This window comes from Palaemon carinicauda, chromosome 6, assembly GCF_036898095.1.
Source record: "Palaemon carinicauda isolate YSFRI2023 chromosome 6, ASM3689809v2, whole genome shotgun sequence".
NCBI classification, from domain to species: Eukaryota; Metazoa; Arthropoda; class Malacostraca; order Decapoda; family Palaemonidae; genus Palaemon; species Palaemon carinicauda.
In genome coordinates, this window is record NC_090730.1 from 14997602 (window position 1) to 15016209 (window position 18608).

Consider the following 18608-nt stretch of genomic DNA (forward strand, 5'->3'; position numbering starts at 1 on the left):
CATCAACATTCTAATTTGATTATCTCCAATCAAGTTCAGCAATATCCTTCGTTTGGATTAACAAGACGGATGTAACAATCTAATGATAACGTTTTGGGTTAGCCATTCATCTAAATATTTTTGTGTTATTATATTTGACTACAGATGAGCAGGTATGTGGTGGAGATAATGGATAAGCAAAAAAAAAAAAAAAAAAAAAAAAAAAAAATAACTTGATACTGTACTCATTTATGAGATAATGGATAAGCACTTGATATTGTATTCATTTGTGGTGTCTTTTTAATACCCACAAATACCACAGTACAACTAGACATTTTTCTTTTCTTTTTTGTTGCAATTTTTCATTTACCTATAAAGTCTTTGAAATTGCTAAATAACCTTTTAAGAAAACCTATGTATCAGACTAACTTGAAAGTAATACATATGAGACCACGGTTATTATCATGTTGCACACGAGCCAGATAATATAGAAAATATTTTGGGGGAGAAGTTTGTTGGACTAACCAGTTGGACATTTTTTTCAGTAAATTGCATGCACAGAGTATATACAAAAAAAAATGTCATAGTTAGTATGTGTATAGTTGACTTCAGAAAGGGTGTGAAAATATTTTTTGAAAGCATGAACAAATTCCTAATTTTTCCAGAATCATAATGCAAGTCTTATGTAGAATATTGAGTACATCTCAATATTCAGCCTTGGTTCTGGATGAGATACACAAAGAGTGTATTTGTGAAGTTGACAAAAAAATTACCAATTACATGTAAATCAACAGCAGAGTTTTAAACAACCCAGGGGGACATGATCTCAAAGTGTGAGAGTAAATATTCCACAACTGAATTATCAGAGCCTGTGATCCGAACAGAAAAATCTATCTCTAACAAGGTGGTATCCATTACTTCAATACTGGAATGTAGCTCTTTGGGCAGATATGTAGCCAATGTGCCTAAATACTGCACATGGGATGTTTCAATATAATAGTCAGCACTATTCAGAGGAATTCCATGCAACTGATTTACAATTAAAAGGATTTGTTGCTAAAAAAAACCTTGCTTAAACTCATATTATTTTCAAAAAGTCTTAGATATTTTTCTTACCTGTTCTTTGGATTTCCTATACATTCTGTAAAGGTTAAACCACTAAACTAGACATGGATCATTTCCATCTTTTTACGGATAATAGTATTTGATTTCAGTGAAATTCACTAAAAATAATTCAAGTTTCATTCTTATTTGCCTATACCTTAAACAGATTAATATTAACAGATATAATATTTGTCCATACTTTAAGGAGATCATTTGACAGTATCATTACTCACAAAATAAACATCAAAGTAAACTGAAGGAAACAAAATGCATAATGAAAGGCAATAAATCAATTTCATAAGATCAGATATTCAAACTGCAGAGTAACTTACAATTTCACAGCATCACATTGAGAGATTAAACAGGAAAAAAATTCAATTTTCAAGAATAAACAAGAAAATTACAATGGCAATACAACATACTTAACATGATATTTACAAAGTTGAAAATTAATTACTGTACATTCCTAGTAATAAATAAAAACTCCTAAAAAAGATTAATAAAGAATTCTATAGCAAAAAAAAAAAAAAACCCCCACACAAATGCAGCAGGGAAATAAAGTAATCGAGGTGTCAGTGGGTGAACACTGGCTACAAACTAAACTTTGACAAAACAAAGGAAAATGATAACGTGATGGATATAATGATGACCAATGTCCCTTTTTTAGGGTTAGGCAGTTTGGGGTTTTTGGGTAAACATTATCTAAAAAATAATTATGACTTTTTTTGAGGGTTGGGAGATGATTAGTTTTGAAATTTTAGAAATGAAACTTATGTAGTGCTGTTACTTCCTAAAAATTACAATCTTATTCCTGTATATCTTCTAATGATCCTCGTGTGAACAAGAAATGTATTTCACATTTATTTTGAAAATACTCTACAACAGTTTAGGATCATAATAAAATTGAGTCAACAATTCCATAAAAGTGTGGTGCCACTGTATGGAAATATAATTACTGTGCAGTATAAAATAACTACAGTATGGGAAAAGAAATATAGAATAAACAATAGGAACAAAAAAGTCAGTTGCATGGACTCTACTAATGATATCGCCTTTCTGCAAGAATATACCCAATTATTGTTTCATGTTCGTTTGGTATTCTTAAACACAAATAAAAAAAACAAGTCCATGCTGCTAGAACATCAAATACCAATTTTTTTTATACATTACACAATAATAGTAATAATAATAAAATTAAGTTAATTTGCCTAGCAACTGAACCCGAGTACATGAACTAACAAACGAAAGAATATTCTATTTAAATTTTAGTCAAAAAATTATCAAAAAGCAGAGTGAAGTACCCCATTGAGTAGTTTTCAGGCATAATAGCCCACTTTGCACAAATCACTTCACAGAGACCTGACGGTAGAAACTTGGATACGATCTAAAACAGCATCTGAACCTTACATTACATCTTTCAAGAAGAAAACTACAGTATAAGGGTATGAATTTTAACAACAAACAACAGAAGCATAATTTAGATGTCCTAAAATATACTATATCCACATGTAAACTTCATTAATTACAAAAATATGATTTGCCATAACAATTAAGATAACTTTAAATACAGTATGCCAATCTCTGTAACACTCAAGGTACAGCCAAAAGTGGAATTACCAATCTTTTATATTATAAAAAAAAATAAACTTGACTTCTCATAACCTAAGGCAAAAGTTGACTTCACAACTAAGGGATTTATTACACTTCTAATTCTACAAAAATACAGGCCTCCACACAAGTCTCTATCCCTAAAAAAATCTGAATGTAAAATTTTAAGGGGAAAAAAAATGCAATTTTTCCTTCTCGAATTGGATTTCCCTTACCAGGTCTAATCCATGTTAGAAGCCCACAGCTCTCACAAAGAATACATTCAAGTATAAATATCCTCCATCATAATTACAATATATTAAAAAGAAGATTCAACTATCTGATCTCTGCAACAGTAGTAAGAGGTCAAGTATGTACCAATGAGTAAGTAAACCAAGCGAATATGTTTGTGTTTGTGTGTGTGTGTATGGGTGCGCACAATTGGGAGAGTAGTGAATGCCCTTCTGCAAGAATATGTAACATCTTTCAACAAATATCTAGTTTCATTCCATCAATTCACACGATCTGTTACTTATTACAGATAATCATTACATTCATGTATGAGTTGTGACCAGAATTTCATGTCCTTTAAGGGAGAGAAATAAAGGTCATTTCTCCAAAATATACTCGATGAAATTCTGTTCCAACTTGGCATTCTGGCAACTGTCTTGCAAACCACTTTATTTCAACTTATCACTGAAATGCTGAGGAATCAATCCTATCTAAAGATTAAAGTTGTATTTTCAAAATAATTAAAAAGATGCTTCCTTCGAAGAGATCAGGTAAATCTTTAATACTGACCATGACTTGGCGATGCATTCTGTGACATTCCTGTAATGAATAGAACAGTGTTAAATAGTTACATAGCATACTTATAATATTTACACTTTTTTTCAATTTACAAAATTTCAAATTTCTAATGTTTTCTATGTACTATACAGTATTTTCAATACTGTACTTCATTACATATAGCCCAGGTCAAAAAAGTAATTTACATACAAGGTAGCTTTCATCAACTTAATCACTTGACCATTTTATTTTTAGTACAGTACCAAAAGAAAAAAAAAAATGTAGTGTCAACAAAAAATTATGACAGAAAAATCCATTTCTCATAGTGATTTCAAAATTACATCTAATAACCGTAAGTGTCAGCAGTAATTTATGACCTAATGGCAGTAGTCAATGTTGATGCTGGGAAAATGCTAGTTAGCCTTGAGAACACCAGTATCTCTTTCATCCTAATGCTACAACAGGACAAAGTATTCTAGAAATTATTTATGAAGGAAAAAATAAATGACGTAAATGGCCAATTAAAGCAACACTATAAAAAAAGTTTTGTTTAAAAATTACTTAATTTACAAAGAAACATCTAACCATGACTTTCATTATGTTAATGTATATAATCCTCAATTTACATAATTCAAGACTCAAAGCAGGAACTTACCTGCTAGATATGTTACAATTTAGAATAATTATTTAATTTAGTTAAGGATTCTACACCATATTAACCAAATTTTTAACCTTATACAGTTCCAAGTCGAAAATTAACTATTAAATGTTAGTGGATTGAGAATTAACATTTTACCATAAGGCTCCATCATGCAAAGCACAAAAAGGTGAGGAAAACAGCTAAAGAGAGTAGGAAAAGCTTGGGTACTACAGACAAGATAAGCTAAACTACCTTGCCATTATATTCACATCAAACAATCTTAGGGCATCATTACCTATAGAAAGTCTGATTACTTTCACAGTTCATTACCCTAACTTTCAGTTGATGTTCCTAAAAAAGTACTGTATGAGTGAGTAATATATTTTTCATCAATAACTGCATCTTCATTATCATATATCATCATACTGTACCTCCTACAATGTTCATAGAGTTTTATTTACTCAATTTTTAGTTTTAAATAGACTAATTTTTAATATTGGCTTCAACTAACGCTATTTGTTTACATGACCATGCTCTCCATACACTGCCAAATTATGCAAAGCTATTGTTTTCCTCATTACTTTTTCATAATTTAAAACAATTCGCCACATGGGAAACAGGTTAAAATTATAAAAACTATAGATTTATAAAAAAAAAAACAAGCCTGGTTTCCTCACTAAATGACCTGGAACCGACATTGTCAACACAAGTCAACCAAACAGAAGTTTGTGATGCCAGCATACATTTAATATATATTCAAAATATATATTAAATTAAAAATGGAGTAATTACTCAAGTGTCCAAACTGTCCATAAAATATACAATTCACAAATAGTGACACTTTTGAGTAATTACTCCATTTTTAATTTAGTATATATTTTGAATATATATCAAAAGATATGCGAGAAATATTTAGCAAAAGGTAAGGAGGTGTATGTTGCGTTTATCGATCTGGAGAAAGCGTATGATAGAGTTGATAGGGAAGTAATGTGGAATGTGATGAGGTTATATGGGGTTGGTGGAAGGTTGTTGCAAGCAGTGAAAAGTTTCTACAAAGGTAGTAAAGCATGTGTTAGGATAGGAAATGAAGTGAGTGATTGGTTTCCGGTGAGAGTGGGGCTGAGACAGGGATGTGTGATGTCGCCGTGGTTGTTTAACTTGTATGTTGATGGAGTGGTGAGAGAGGTGAATGCTCGAGTGCTTGGACGAGGATTAAAACTGGTAGACGAGAATGACCATGAATGGGAGGTAAATCAGTTGTTGTTTGCGGATGATACTGTACTGGTTGCAGACACAGAAGAGAAGCTTGGCAGATTAGTGACAGAATTTGGAAGTGTGTGTGAGAGAAGGAAGTTGAGAGTTAATGTGGGTAAGAGTAAGGTTATGAGATGTACGAGAAGGGAAGGCGGTGCAAGGTTGAATGTCATGTTGAATGGAGAGTTACTTGAGGAGGTGGATCAGTTTAAGTACTTGGGGTCTATTGTTGCAGCAAATGGTGGAGTGGAAGCAGATGTTCGTCAGAGAGTGAATGAAGGTTGCAAAGTGTTGGGGGCAGTTAAGGGAGTAGTAAAAAATAGAGGGTTGGGCATGAATGTAAAGAGAGTTCTATATGAGAAAGCGATTGTACCAACTGTGATGTATGGACTGGAGTTGTGGGGAATGAAAGTGATGGAGAGAGAGAAATTGAATGTGTTTGAGATGAAGTGTCTAAGGAGTATGGCTGGTGTATCTCGAGTAGATAGGGTTAGGAACGAAGTGGTGAGAGTGAGAACGGGTGTAAGAAATGAGTTAGCAGCTAGAGTGAATATGAATGTGTTGAGGTGGTTTGGCCATGTTGAGAGAATGGAAAATGGCTGTCTGCTAAAGAAGGTGATGAATGCAAGAGTTGATGGGAGAAGTACAAGAGGAAGGCCAAGGTTTGGGTGGATGGATGGAGTGAAGGAAGCTCTGGGTGATAGGAGTATAGATGTGAGAGAGGCAAGAGAGCGTGCTAGAAATAGGAATGAATGGTGAGCGATTGTGACACAGTTCCGGTAGGCCCTGCTGCTGCCTTAGATGACCACGGAGGTAGCAGCAGTAGAGGATTCAGCATTATGAAGCTTCATCTGTGGTGGATGTGGGAGGGTGGGCTGTGGCACCCAAGCAGTACCAGCTGAACTCGGTTGAGTCCCTTGTTAGGCTGGGAGGAACGTAGAGAGTAGAGGTCCCCTTTTTTGTTTTTGTTTCATTTGTTGATGTCGGCTACCCACCAAAATTGGGGGAAGTGCCTTGGTATATGTATGTATGTATGTATGCTGACATCATTTCTGTTTGGTTTACTATGTTGACAAAGTCAATTACAGGTCGTTTATTGAGGAAACCCGGCTAGTGTTTTATATAATATAATTCTATAGTTTTTTATCATTTTAACTTGTTTCCCATGTGGCACATTGTTTTAAATAATGAAAAAGTAATATAGGAAAACAGCAACTTTGCATAATTTGGCACCATATGGAGAGCGTGGTCTTGTAAACATATAACGAACTAACTAAACAATTCCTTTAATCTTATGAATGACCACTCTGGATACCTAACAATTTTCAAACAATGTTACTAATCTTATCTCTTTCTAATCAAATATAGTGATCACAGCCCAGAAAAAGGAAATATATACGATAGTGAAGTGGCAAAGGAAAATATACAGATATGGAAAAAGTTTATAACAGGAAATTGGAGAAACTAATATGACGGGTAAAAGAATAAAACAAATGGATGAAGTCATTGAATAATAACTTCATTTCTTAAAAAGCCACATAAATCTTCATTAGTATGATACTCACTCAGGCCAAAAGATGGCACTTGTTTACTAAAATACTTTGTAATTTTTGTTTTCTATAAATAATGTCCACTGACTTTGTTCTTCATGATTTTTATTTAATGTTTACTTTTAAGCAGATTTGTTATGTGATGTTATCTGTAAATTTACCTATTAGAGTTTCTATTTTCTATACCCACAACGTCAGTATCTTCAAAATCTTCTAAATGAAGAAATGAATGCAAACTAGAGAACAATGACATGACAGAGGGACAAATAAAACAGGAAATATAACATCAAAAGTAGTTGAGAGAGCTTTTGGTTGTGGAATTATGGAAATACCTTAGACAAACACAAATAACAATGGCCTGGCTAACAGCAGCTGAAAAGCCAGTAATTATTTGAAGATATGCAAAGAAGTATTTTACAGAGAATTTCAATGTCTAAAATATGAATATATAAGAAAATGTTGTGGTCATAATGACAGGTCTTAGAAAAGGAAGATGATTTCTGGAAATACTAAATTACAGATAAATAAAACCAATTTGAAAAATTACTTATTTTTCCTTGTAAAATGGGGAATGTCTTCAGCAAAGATGGAATAACCATTGAATTTGTTAATAAGGTAGTTAACGACAGATGATGCGAGCAAGCTAGTAGACCTGTCCACCCGCTTGTTTAAGACTTCACTTTTGACCTTCAGCTCAGGACTGAGGGAGGTGGGTGAGATGGGAAGGTTATCTTTAAAGGACTCTGGTTTGTATAGCTAAGAAAAATACAAATGACTACTTTTAAAATCTGCTGTTTGTTCCCAGGTGTACACAAACATTCCTTTGTTTAAAATAGGGAGACTCACGAATTGGAGGATCTGAAGTCCCCATAGAACACTAAATTGGTTGGTTCTATTTTCTTCCCTGGAAGTGTCAGTCTCCCAGGTCTCATACAGAAGCAAAGGAGATGACTCAACCAACCCTCTATCTGTCTATCATGGGGATGAATGGGCTGTACTAAGATAATTGGTACGGGATCAAAGGAGGAATCCGGAATGATATACTGTACTGGGGATATGATGACCCATGGATTGGTATATATTCCACTATCCTTCCCATCTTCAAAGATGGATAAGGGAAATACTTCTCTAGATTCTAAACAATAGAGCTCGTAAGTGTAGCTTGCCAGCATCAAGCAAGATGTAGCAAGGAATAGTACAACCACTTCATCCAAGAGAGGAGGGAAGGGAAGATTAAGAAAAGCTAGTCATTCTACCTTTTATTCTAGATTTATATATACAAATTACAATCAACAAGATGCTTCCTGTCCCGCATGGAAGATGGGCTGGCTACACAAGCCACCACCACATCAAGAATGAAGAGTGTCGAGTGACTAGCGAGTCTACTCCCAAAGGTAAAAGCCTGCAAAGATTGTTTGGAGTTTTAATGACTAGTGAGTATACTCCCAAAGGCAAAAGCCTACAAAGGTTGTTTGGAGTTTCCAAACTCCAGCCTTGAAGGCTGAGATGCGCCAAACCTCTGACTTCATGAGCCCTAGTCTTGGCTGGTACCTCACTTGTCAAGGCATATGCAATACGGATTGTCTCTTGAAGACAGAAAGACCGTTCAACACCTTTTTTCTTGGCTTTGTCAGTGATAAGGAAGAGGCACTGACACTCAGACCCGAGGTGTCGGGTCCGCTTCAGATAGCACTGCAGAGCACTCATAGGACACAAAGTATCTCCTCTTGATTGCCACTTGACACTTAACATAGACAGGATATAGAAGGTTTCAAACTTGGGATCATACACCAAAGGGATCTGGGTTTTAGCCATGAACTTTGACACAAATTTTCAAAGAAAAAAAAAAAGGAGGAGGAGGAGGAGGAGGAGGAGGAGGAGGAGGAGGAGGAGGAGGAGGAGGAGGAGGAGGAGGAGGAGGAGAGGGGGAGAGAGAGAGAGAGAGAGAGAGAGAGAGAGAGAGAGAGAGAGAGAGAGAGAGAGAGAGAGAGAGAGAGAGAGAGAGAGAGAGAGAGAAAGAGAGAGCCAATTGTCTTCGATGTCATTTAAAAAAATCAAACTCAAGGTAGTGAGCAAGGGCTGTAGACTAATGTGCAGAATGAAAAAGTGATTTTCATTTTTCTACAGACACCAATTTGGTTCTTTCACTTAACACAGCAGATTCAAATTGCTAATACTAGTACTCTAGTCCCATACTTGAACTCCATAAACTGTGAAATACTGAAGAAAATTTATGAGGTAAAAATATCACCTACCCTATGTAACACCAACAATATTTTTAATGGTTCCTTGTCCTCAGCAACTCCTCACCTTAACTCTTTAAGGCTCATTAACTGCAAAAGCAAACACCACTGAAAGCTACAAAACTACACAGGACAAATATAGTCATAACATGCTAACAAGATTTTATACAATACTAAGCCATGACAAGTAAATGGTTCTAAATAAGATCTTAAACAAGGCCATCTTCCCTTTAAATCCACAATGAAATTAAAATATATCACCACCTTGTAGAGGAAAAAATTCAACTAGTAACCACACCAAAATATACAGTATGTTCACATATACACTACATTAGAAGGCACATCCACTATGAGGAAAATTTAAAATATACTGAATATACCAATGCATAAGTCGACTCAGTGAGCATGTTAACCCGTTAACCCGTAAGTTATGAAATCTAATTTCCCCTGCAAAATAATCAAACATTATATCCCATGAAAATTCTATTTCCTTTTATCATTACTCACTGGTATTCTTTCCATATAAATATCATTAATACGCTAGAAAGTATGTAAAGACTTGGATTGAATCTTAGGCAAGCCATTTTATGAGTTGTTACTCAAATAGATCCCAGTACAGTATCAAACCTTTATTTCAGAATTTCTGGTAATAGCAAACTACATCAGATCAATATTCAACAAGCCTGGTTTCATACACTGAAACATAACCATATTTTGAAATGCCACTCAAAGGACAAAAATAGAATACTTTGCAATATCTTGAAATCTTATAGAGAACCAATATCTTGAAATCTTATAGAGAAAACGGACTTGTTAATATGGGTGTTCAATTAAGCTGAACCGAATAGTTTAAATTATAAACAGATTCTTATCTACAAAAAGAAATGTCTACAACAATTTTTTTTTTACATAAAAATTATAAATATATTTGTGGGAAGTTTATAACCATTAGCAATGCTAATATGAGTATGAGTAAAAACACAACCAGCATAGATAGCACTCAAAATTTAGTTAAAAATAATTCACCAAAATGTTTTAATCAGAAATTTCTCTAAAAATAGTACAGGAATCTTGGAATTATTTTACAAGGTGCAGAGGTAGCCTAGAGTAAATTCAAGAACAAATGAATAGGTATGTAATTATGAGTAAACCTAAAATATCTAAAATATGAAAATAGCAGCCAGTATATCACTTCAGTAATCTATTCATACTTGAAAGCACCAGTTGTAAACACTTTAGCAAATCATTAGAGACTAGCTGAGCCCTTTGGAAAAATTATTTCAGGAATCAAGAGTTTAAAGAATATTTCAAAAGTGTATCATTTATGTTTCATAATTCAATGTGTAGTTAACTATTGAAGTATCTAGTAAAAATGTCAAGCACAGAATATCTCCCTCTATCTATTTGTAAATAGAGCTTAACCTATCTATTCAAATGAATGACTAATTTTACTAAAAACAAAATATTCTACTATAATTTCATCAAGTATTAATTTTCAACATTTGAAATACATAAAAAATGTATTGCTTGTATTTCAAGAGCATTTTACAATGAGTGAGGAAGAATTGCAATAATGAGGAGTCTCCAAGGAGCTGCTGGAAGTAGACAACTTAAGTTTCATTTATACAGTCAAGTTCTTGTAGTTATAAATGTAATTATTTTTCTTCTTTTTCCCATTATAGTTATGTTATCATGCATATATTTTGCCTATGCACGTTTATCAAACACTCGGCTAGTGTCTTAAGGGTAGAGACAAGTAGCATGTATTATGTCCCCTTTCAACGTCCACCAACAACCTTTACAGGTATATTCTATTCTCGAAATGTCACCTCATACATTGGCATATTCAGTATAGTATGTAAGGGAAAACATTATTAGACTGCATGACCGAGAGGGAAACAGTACTACAGAAATTAGGAAACGTTTAAAAAGATTCAATCAAATTATCTCATGAAAAAACTTGGGCTAAAGATGAAATTGTAAAGCATTATAGTCTAACATTTCAATAATGAATATCATTTCATATTTCTACAAATTTCATTCAACAGAACTAATAAATATCAATAAAAGAGACAGATCAGCTCAAAGCACTTGGTAACTATATTTTATGAATATAGTAGCACCTTAACTAAGGCCATAAAAATAGAAAAGGATAAAAATCAATAAACTATTTATATACAAGTGTAAGCACTTTCCAAGTATAGCCCCGCAAAACTAGCAGAATAACCATGCCAATATGCTATCAACTAGGAGACACAGAAAAAAAAAGTTACAAGCCACGACATATCTTTTAAGGGATATAAACCACACCTTATTAAATTAATAGTTTGAACAACTGGAAACTGTAAACCTTACCTGGTGTGTAAGTGGGAAGATTGCTCGTATTTAAGGAAGTGTTCTCGGTTGCATTAGCTCCAGCTGCGAACGGATTAGTGGGGTTTGGCGACGGCTGTGGTGGTGGCATAGCAAACACTGGCTGCCCTGATGCACTTTCACCGTTGGCCCTAAAATATAATCATACTTATTACTATTATTATTATTATCACTTGCTAAGCTACAACCCTAGTTGAAAAAGCAGAATACTATAAGTCCAGCGGCTCCAACAGGGAAAATAGCCCAGTAAGGAAAGGAAAAATAAAATATTTTATTATGAACAGTAACATTAAAATAAATATTTCCTAAGCGCTATATTCATAAAAAGATACACTGTCCACAATAAATGTCATGGCAATGACTGAACAGTACTTAAATTAAATTAAACCTTACATTTATCTTGAGTTTGTTTCCTCCTTAAAACTGTTACTTAAAAGACAAAAATATAATTGACAAATTAAAGGATGAATTTTGTCCATACAGTACTAAGTTGGTTATCATTAGCAAATATATACAGCTTCATTTATATAGCATATCATAATAGGAAATTTAATAAAAAAGTAAATAAGCTGTTTAAATAAATTTTTAAAAAATTTATAAAGATAGCTAAGTGAATACATTTTCCTTGTGTAGTAAAATAGTATAAAAAAGTTAGCAATAAATAAAAGAAAAAATATATCAATATCATTATTTAAAAGCGAGAAAGTTGTTTGAATTGATACATTTTGATAGTATACATTAGTCTCTAGGAATAAAAATAAAACAAGATAACAAATTCAAGGCAATATTTAGGACAATTATCATTCTTAGATGCAATACTTGCATACTCACAATGCAATCTTGTGAGTATCATTTTGATTCACAATTCACATTCCATGTTACACATTAAACCAATTGCCCTCATCAAAGGGAAAAATTAACAAGCTAACCTCATACTATATCATTATTAATACCATATCCATCTAAATCTTAAATTCAAGGCAAACAAATATATAAAGTATTAGAAAAATTAATAACTTGAAATTTTTCAATAATGAATATTGTACTAATAAAGTTAGTATTTCTAGGATAGCTGATTATAATAATACATTTTACTAATGAAAATTGTGAGCCAGTAATTCATGAAAGGTGTTCATCTTACGGTGAACTTCCATCATTCACAGAACAAAGGCTCAAACCTAAAAACTCATACTATACCTCACATAGCATTTTAGTATAAAGAATTATATGCTTTAGTATATGTGAATATAGTCAGGCAAGACAAATGCCTTTGGGATCCTTGAATAGCAGAAAAATTAAGCAATACAGAGTACATCATCAATAAGTACACTGAAAGACAAACGTTAGAAGGTCAGATTTTGGGAAAAGTCCATACCTTACCATATTTCAAGATACAAATTTAACTTGCACAGGTTGTGACAGGCATACAGTAGTACATTACTTACTCAGTGCATTACTGATTTTCAGGTAGGCAATTTCCTTGTTAGTTCTGTAATTTCATTCAAAATCTTGAAGCATTCACAAATATGCACATGTATACTGTACCAATCCCAACCATTAAAACTCCACATCCTTATCTATCAGCCTGGTAAGCTGTCTTCATCTGCAAGCAATCTTACCGGTAAAGAGAATAAATAACCTCAAAACAAGTTTGTTGATAGAATATTAAATTTCATGAAGACTTGCTAGAGAAACTGTAGAATGTATAATCAGGGTGCAATTAGTTTAAATTTCTTAAAAGCTGAAAAATATATTCTGCTTATACATTATAGTATAGATTATTCATCCAATAATTATATGACTCCAACAACAGCTTTTCAAAACGAACAGAGATAGAAGACCAGTAAACACATCCCACCTTCCAACTTTGATAGTGAAAGCAATCGCAACCTGTATTATTGAAATGCATACCCAGTAAAAATAAGACTCGGGGGCTTTTTAAGTTGCATTAAATTAAAAACAGTAGAAGTTTGAGTAGTATTTTACATTCCCATTTTTAATTTGTTAAATCTTCTATGAAATTGAAGCATCCTAATTTTGTGTTCAGCTTTAACCAAGTCATAAAAGTTTCAGACCACTTAAGGAGAAGCAAGAGCACGTAGATTAGATTGCTATACCTTCAGTGAAAAAAAAAAAATCATGGCCGGTTTAAGGTCACTCATGAATGGCAGAAGCAAGAGACAGTGACATTACCTTAGCAAGCAGGACAATCCCCTACAGGCCGACCATACATTACATGACCAGCACCCAAGCATCTCTCCACCCAAGCTAGGACCAGGGACGGCCAGACAATGGCTACTGATGACTCAGCAGATAGACCTATAGGCTCCCCCAAACCCCCAACCTTAGCTCAAAAGGATGGCAAGGTTGCAGACACTAATGGCACTAACAAGACTGAGCAGGACTCAAACCCCCCTCCGGCAAACACCAGGCAAAGACATTATCAATCAGGCCACAACAACCCTGATTCAAGTGCAACCACTCAAATGCTAAAAAAATCTAGAATAATTATTGATATGTTGATATGATATGCTAATTTTTTTAACAACTGTTACAATTTAAAGATGGAGTAAAGAACAAACAGGCTCTACCCTAACCCTAATTTACAGCCTATGCACCTTAAAATAATACTACTGTTATATAAAACTTTGAAAATGGAAGAAAATCCTGTTTTGTACTGACTAAAATAACAAAACTAAAGAGAACCACTTGGTGGAAGTAAAAATTAGTTTACTAAAAAGTATGATTAAAAAAACATTACTGTAAATCTGTAATTTGGCAGTTTTTAATGCAAAACCATTACTTATAATTAGTCCTCTCTTGACCAAAAAATCATCCAACATGGTAAGGTCGATATAAATAAGAAAACTGCCATCACTCTTCATATATACTGTAAGTACAGTACATTTCATTCTCACAAAGCCATTCATGAGGAAAAAAAAGTTAGGAACCAAAAGATAGCAATCTAGTTTCATAAAAATTATATTTGTAGCATAACCTATTAATTTTATTCTCTCTCAATTTAAAAGGGCTGATTAATGTGAGTTATTCATTGCATGGAAGCTTCTGAGACCCTTCTCTCAAAAACATACAAGAAACCCAGATATTCAAAGGCAACCACAAGAAGCATATATTCTGAGCTTGCATTTCATGAACTACTGTACTCTTTGCTCAAGTCCACCAATCAATAAATAAAAGTAGATTACAAGAACCAAGCAGCCAAAGACTACCACCACCAGTGATATGATATTCTAGAAGGGGTGCCCAAACTAAGAATGTCTAATATTTCCAATTTCTTTGGTTTCAGTCTTTGTTTTTCAGAGGCTGGGGCATCTGGGATAATTTCATGTGCCCAACAGGGGTAATTAGTAGTAATGGCTTGGTGATGAAAATAGAATTTTCTTTACATATTCTATTACCAAATGTTAATCATGATCCCCATTTAAAAATGAAAAATTATAAAATGGGCCAAGTGAGAATGTTTTGACCAACACTTCCCCTCTCCCTTGCAACCTTACATTTTAAATTGCGTAGACAGAATTGCACTATATTGCTTATATTAATTACATATAACGCTGATAATTTTATAAATAAATAATCAAGTAAAAATGGCACCGAATCAATTTGCGATAGATATTCTGAAGGATAAAAGATCTTTGGCCAAATAAGTGATTTGTGTGTGCTATGCCAATATACGTCCAACTTACGTCAGTACAGAACTTATGTCAGAAAATGGCTATAGCTGGAACTTTAAAACATTTAACAAAAAGTTAATTTCACTTTTTTTTTTTTTGGTCAAACTAAAATTGCTTAACTGGTACTTGGTCATCAAAATTCAATGCTGAAATACATATACCTGTACTTCTATAAATTTTACTTGACCTCTAATCAACTGGAATTCCATCAAGTTATTTCATTACGTTAAAAATTTTAAGTCAACTTCGATTATGAGGTCTAAAGAGGTTATGTTTAAATCCTAACAGATTTTCTACTTCTAACAGTAAACAATGCACCATGACACAATAAGAGTACAATGTAGTTCCAATACTACTCTGAAGTAGCACAACATATGGTGCATGCGTTCCACTACACGAGGCCACCTCAAGAACTTTATAAAAATAATAACACAACCTATAAGACCATAAGGGACATCCTGCCCAATACAAAAGAGCCTTCCCAACATCTTAGATAATCAGTTTTACATGCAATGAGGCATGCCATTAAACCTTGCTTTCTCCTTTTAGGTACAATTACATGATAGCTATGTGATTTCATCTAGTTTCAATTTTGTGATGAAAACCAAATTAAAACTCACACCTCCAAGATATATGGTGCAAGTCCATTAGTATTGCATAGTCAAAAGGCATACACTGGGCACTTAATTTCAGTAAAAGAAAAAAACTAAATATTTTCTAGCCAGATGCATACCAATTGAAAAAATAAGTCTTACCAATAACTCAACCAAATTTTTACATTTTGTTCTTTTACAACAGATTTAGTAATCGTTTAATGATCTTGTTGGTCAATATATCAAAACAAAATATACAGTAATATATGATACTTATAACTCAAAAACAGTCAATTAATTTCCAATGTTTAAATACGAATCCTTTTCCAGATATCAATTGTATATTTTTTCACAACAGGTTTAAAAAATAGCTAAGAGACCATGTACCAAGGCAAGAATACCTAAGTAGAATACTATCTAGAAGAAAGGTATATTCCTTATACCATTTAAAAAATTCAGGAACTTCTCCGATACAAGAGAAGGCACACTGAAAATGTATTAGTTCATTTTCTTTATTTCTTCTTTTTTAAAAGCTACGAATAACAAGGTTTCTATTATGCTAGACTTAAATTCAGTTCTAAGCAACATGCAAGCTGAGAAGCATGGCTGATTATAACAAAAAAAAAAAAAAACTAAAAATATATATCAAAACATTGGAATACCAGGGACGGCCTGGAATTAATATTAACGAAGTACATTTGCAATACCACATTCACCAGAACTCTTACACATTACATGAAATTACAGTACAATACAGAGAATCTAACATTATGCCAGTGAACTAGTTTCATTCCAGTTATGTTCCACATTCTAGATTCTCCCTGGGTCTTTCATGCACCGATGCAATTTCCCTAAGTCTGAATTTAAATGTCACTTTAAATTCTACACCATAAGATTAAGCTGCAAACAAACTAAAACAGGGGATTCAGACCACATACATAAACTTAAAACACCAGGTTAATGCTCGTTTCAAGCCTCTACTGGAATGGGCTGCACCTGAATAATTAACAAGCCATTCTCATATAAAAGGCATTCATAGACCATAAGATTTTCATTTCAAGAAGGCTGTCTCAAAATTCAATGGTGTAATTCACAACTGGCTCAACCCTCCACTCATAGGTGGTCATCTTGTTATCATTTCAAGGTAGAAGAAATTTCAAACAAGTAAAACTATAAAGTTCTCATTGTCATTTTGAGTAAAATTAGATGTAAAAGGAAAATTTACAAATGGCGTCACAGTTGTTAGATTCAAAAGTTAGGTGTGAATAAATAAGTAGCAATATCATATTCATTCAAGAATTGTATACCTGAATGGATTAGTGGTAGAAGATTCAGATTTTTCCTTGCTTTTCTCTCCTTGCCTGTTAATTATCAGTAAGATAAAATGGCTTCCTATAATTCTATCAACAAGCTTAAAAATTACTGAATAAAAATAATGTGAGCCCTTTCACAAGAAGATTAAACATACAAGAATTGAAAATAAAATGACTTAAAATATTGTACAATTAACACAAAGATATAGCGAGATAATGCACTTTGGGAAGCATTGAGAAATCCAAGACAAATATACCTGAAAGGGTTAGTAGCAGGTTGGGAATCCTCACTGGCATGTTGCCTGTAATTTGTAAAAAATACAATGACTAAAACAGATGAAACAGATTATAAATACTAATTCTCTTTATTCCAACACTTTAGTGTTCACTGTGTCCAAACTGTAAGAGAATTTTTTTTAAATAATACATATTAAGAATAATTGACCAATGCTATTCAAGAGCAATTTTCAATACTCAAGATACATAAAAAAAATAATTCAACCACTTTCTACTTGCATAACTTGACAACGATACTTAAACATCTGACATTACCTGAAAGGATTAGTCGAGGGTGGCGGTTGTGAAGTGATCGGTTCTCCTCCCATTGGCTTTGCTCCATCTATTTCTTCATCATCCAGGTCCTCCTGAGAGAGAATACAACAATAAGGTATCTAATGAAAAAATTCCTTACACTAATAAATTGCTAAATTATTCCTGGCTCTGATATATCTTTCCTGACAGACATACAAAAAAAAAGCAATAAGGACTACAGCAAGTTCTTAGTCATTGAACTATATTTTTTTAAAGTAATTTAAGTATCTTCCAAAACACTTCAACTTTAACGAACTGAATATGATCCAAATTAGATCCAGCATTAGGGTCACTACAAAAAGAGAAATTTCAAATCAATTCTGTTAGAAGTGAACAATCAACCAGGGAAGTTTCCATTAAAAAAAAAAAAAAAAAAAAAAAAAAAAAAAAAAAAGGAAGACTACATTCATTGTCTGTTGATTATTCAGTGGAACTTGGAAAATCACCTCAAACTTTTTAAGAGCTAATTCATGTTCAAAGTCTTAAAATGTTCTGCTTATACATTTCAATATAGGAGTTAAAGGATAAAATATAATGTTTTGCAATTCACCAAGTATAAATATAAAAGAAACTAAATTTTGTTGTCTTTATGTGAAATTTATATATATTGGGGATGCGGGCACTTCTAGCATACAAAATATACCTTTATAAAATATATTTTCAACTATGTTCAGGATTAGAATTAAGCAGGAGGTTATACTTAACTGTATGTATGTATAAACAAAAAATTCTGAATTTAAATCCTCAAGTTACAATACAGTACTTCAATGGTATCACGAATAAGAAAAGAGGCAAAACTCACAAGGTACAACCGTTTAATCAGTGCTTACGTACCGTATGAATTTGAGACATGCCACCTGAAAGCATTTCATGAAACTTGCCTTTGCATTTTATGTT

General features: G+C 33.1%; 1 protein-coding gene across 6 annotated transcripts in view; it reads right to left on the bottom strand.

The window, feature by feature from the left end:
* Positions 1 to 314: 314 nt before the first annotated feature.
* Positions 315 to 18608, bottom strand: part of Csp (Cysteine string protein) — a 93079-nt gene continuing 74785 nt past the window's right edge. For 3 of the 6 annotated variants that reach the window (XM_068374995.1, XM_068374994.1, XM_068374991.1), the window contains 3 exons: positions 17673 to 17764; positions 11502 to 11650; positions 315 to 3501 (listed from right to left, as the gene is read on the bottom strand). In XM_068374995.1, coding sequence (XP_068231096.1) covers positions 3461 to 3501; positions 11502 to 11650; positions 17673 to 17764 — 282 coding nt within the window. In that variant the 3' untranslated portion in view covers positions 315 to 3460. Of the gene's footprint in view, positions 3502 to 9158; positions 9237 to 11501; positions 11651 to 17672; positions 17765 to 18608 lie in introns of all 6 variants that reach the window. The other 3 variants (XM_068374992.1, XM_068374993.1, XR_011044787.1) reach the window with 2 other exon arrangements.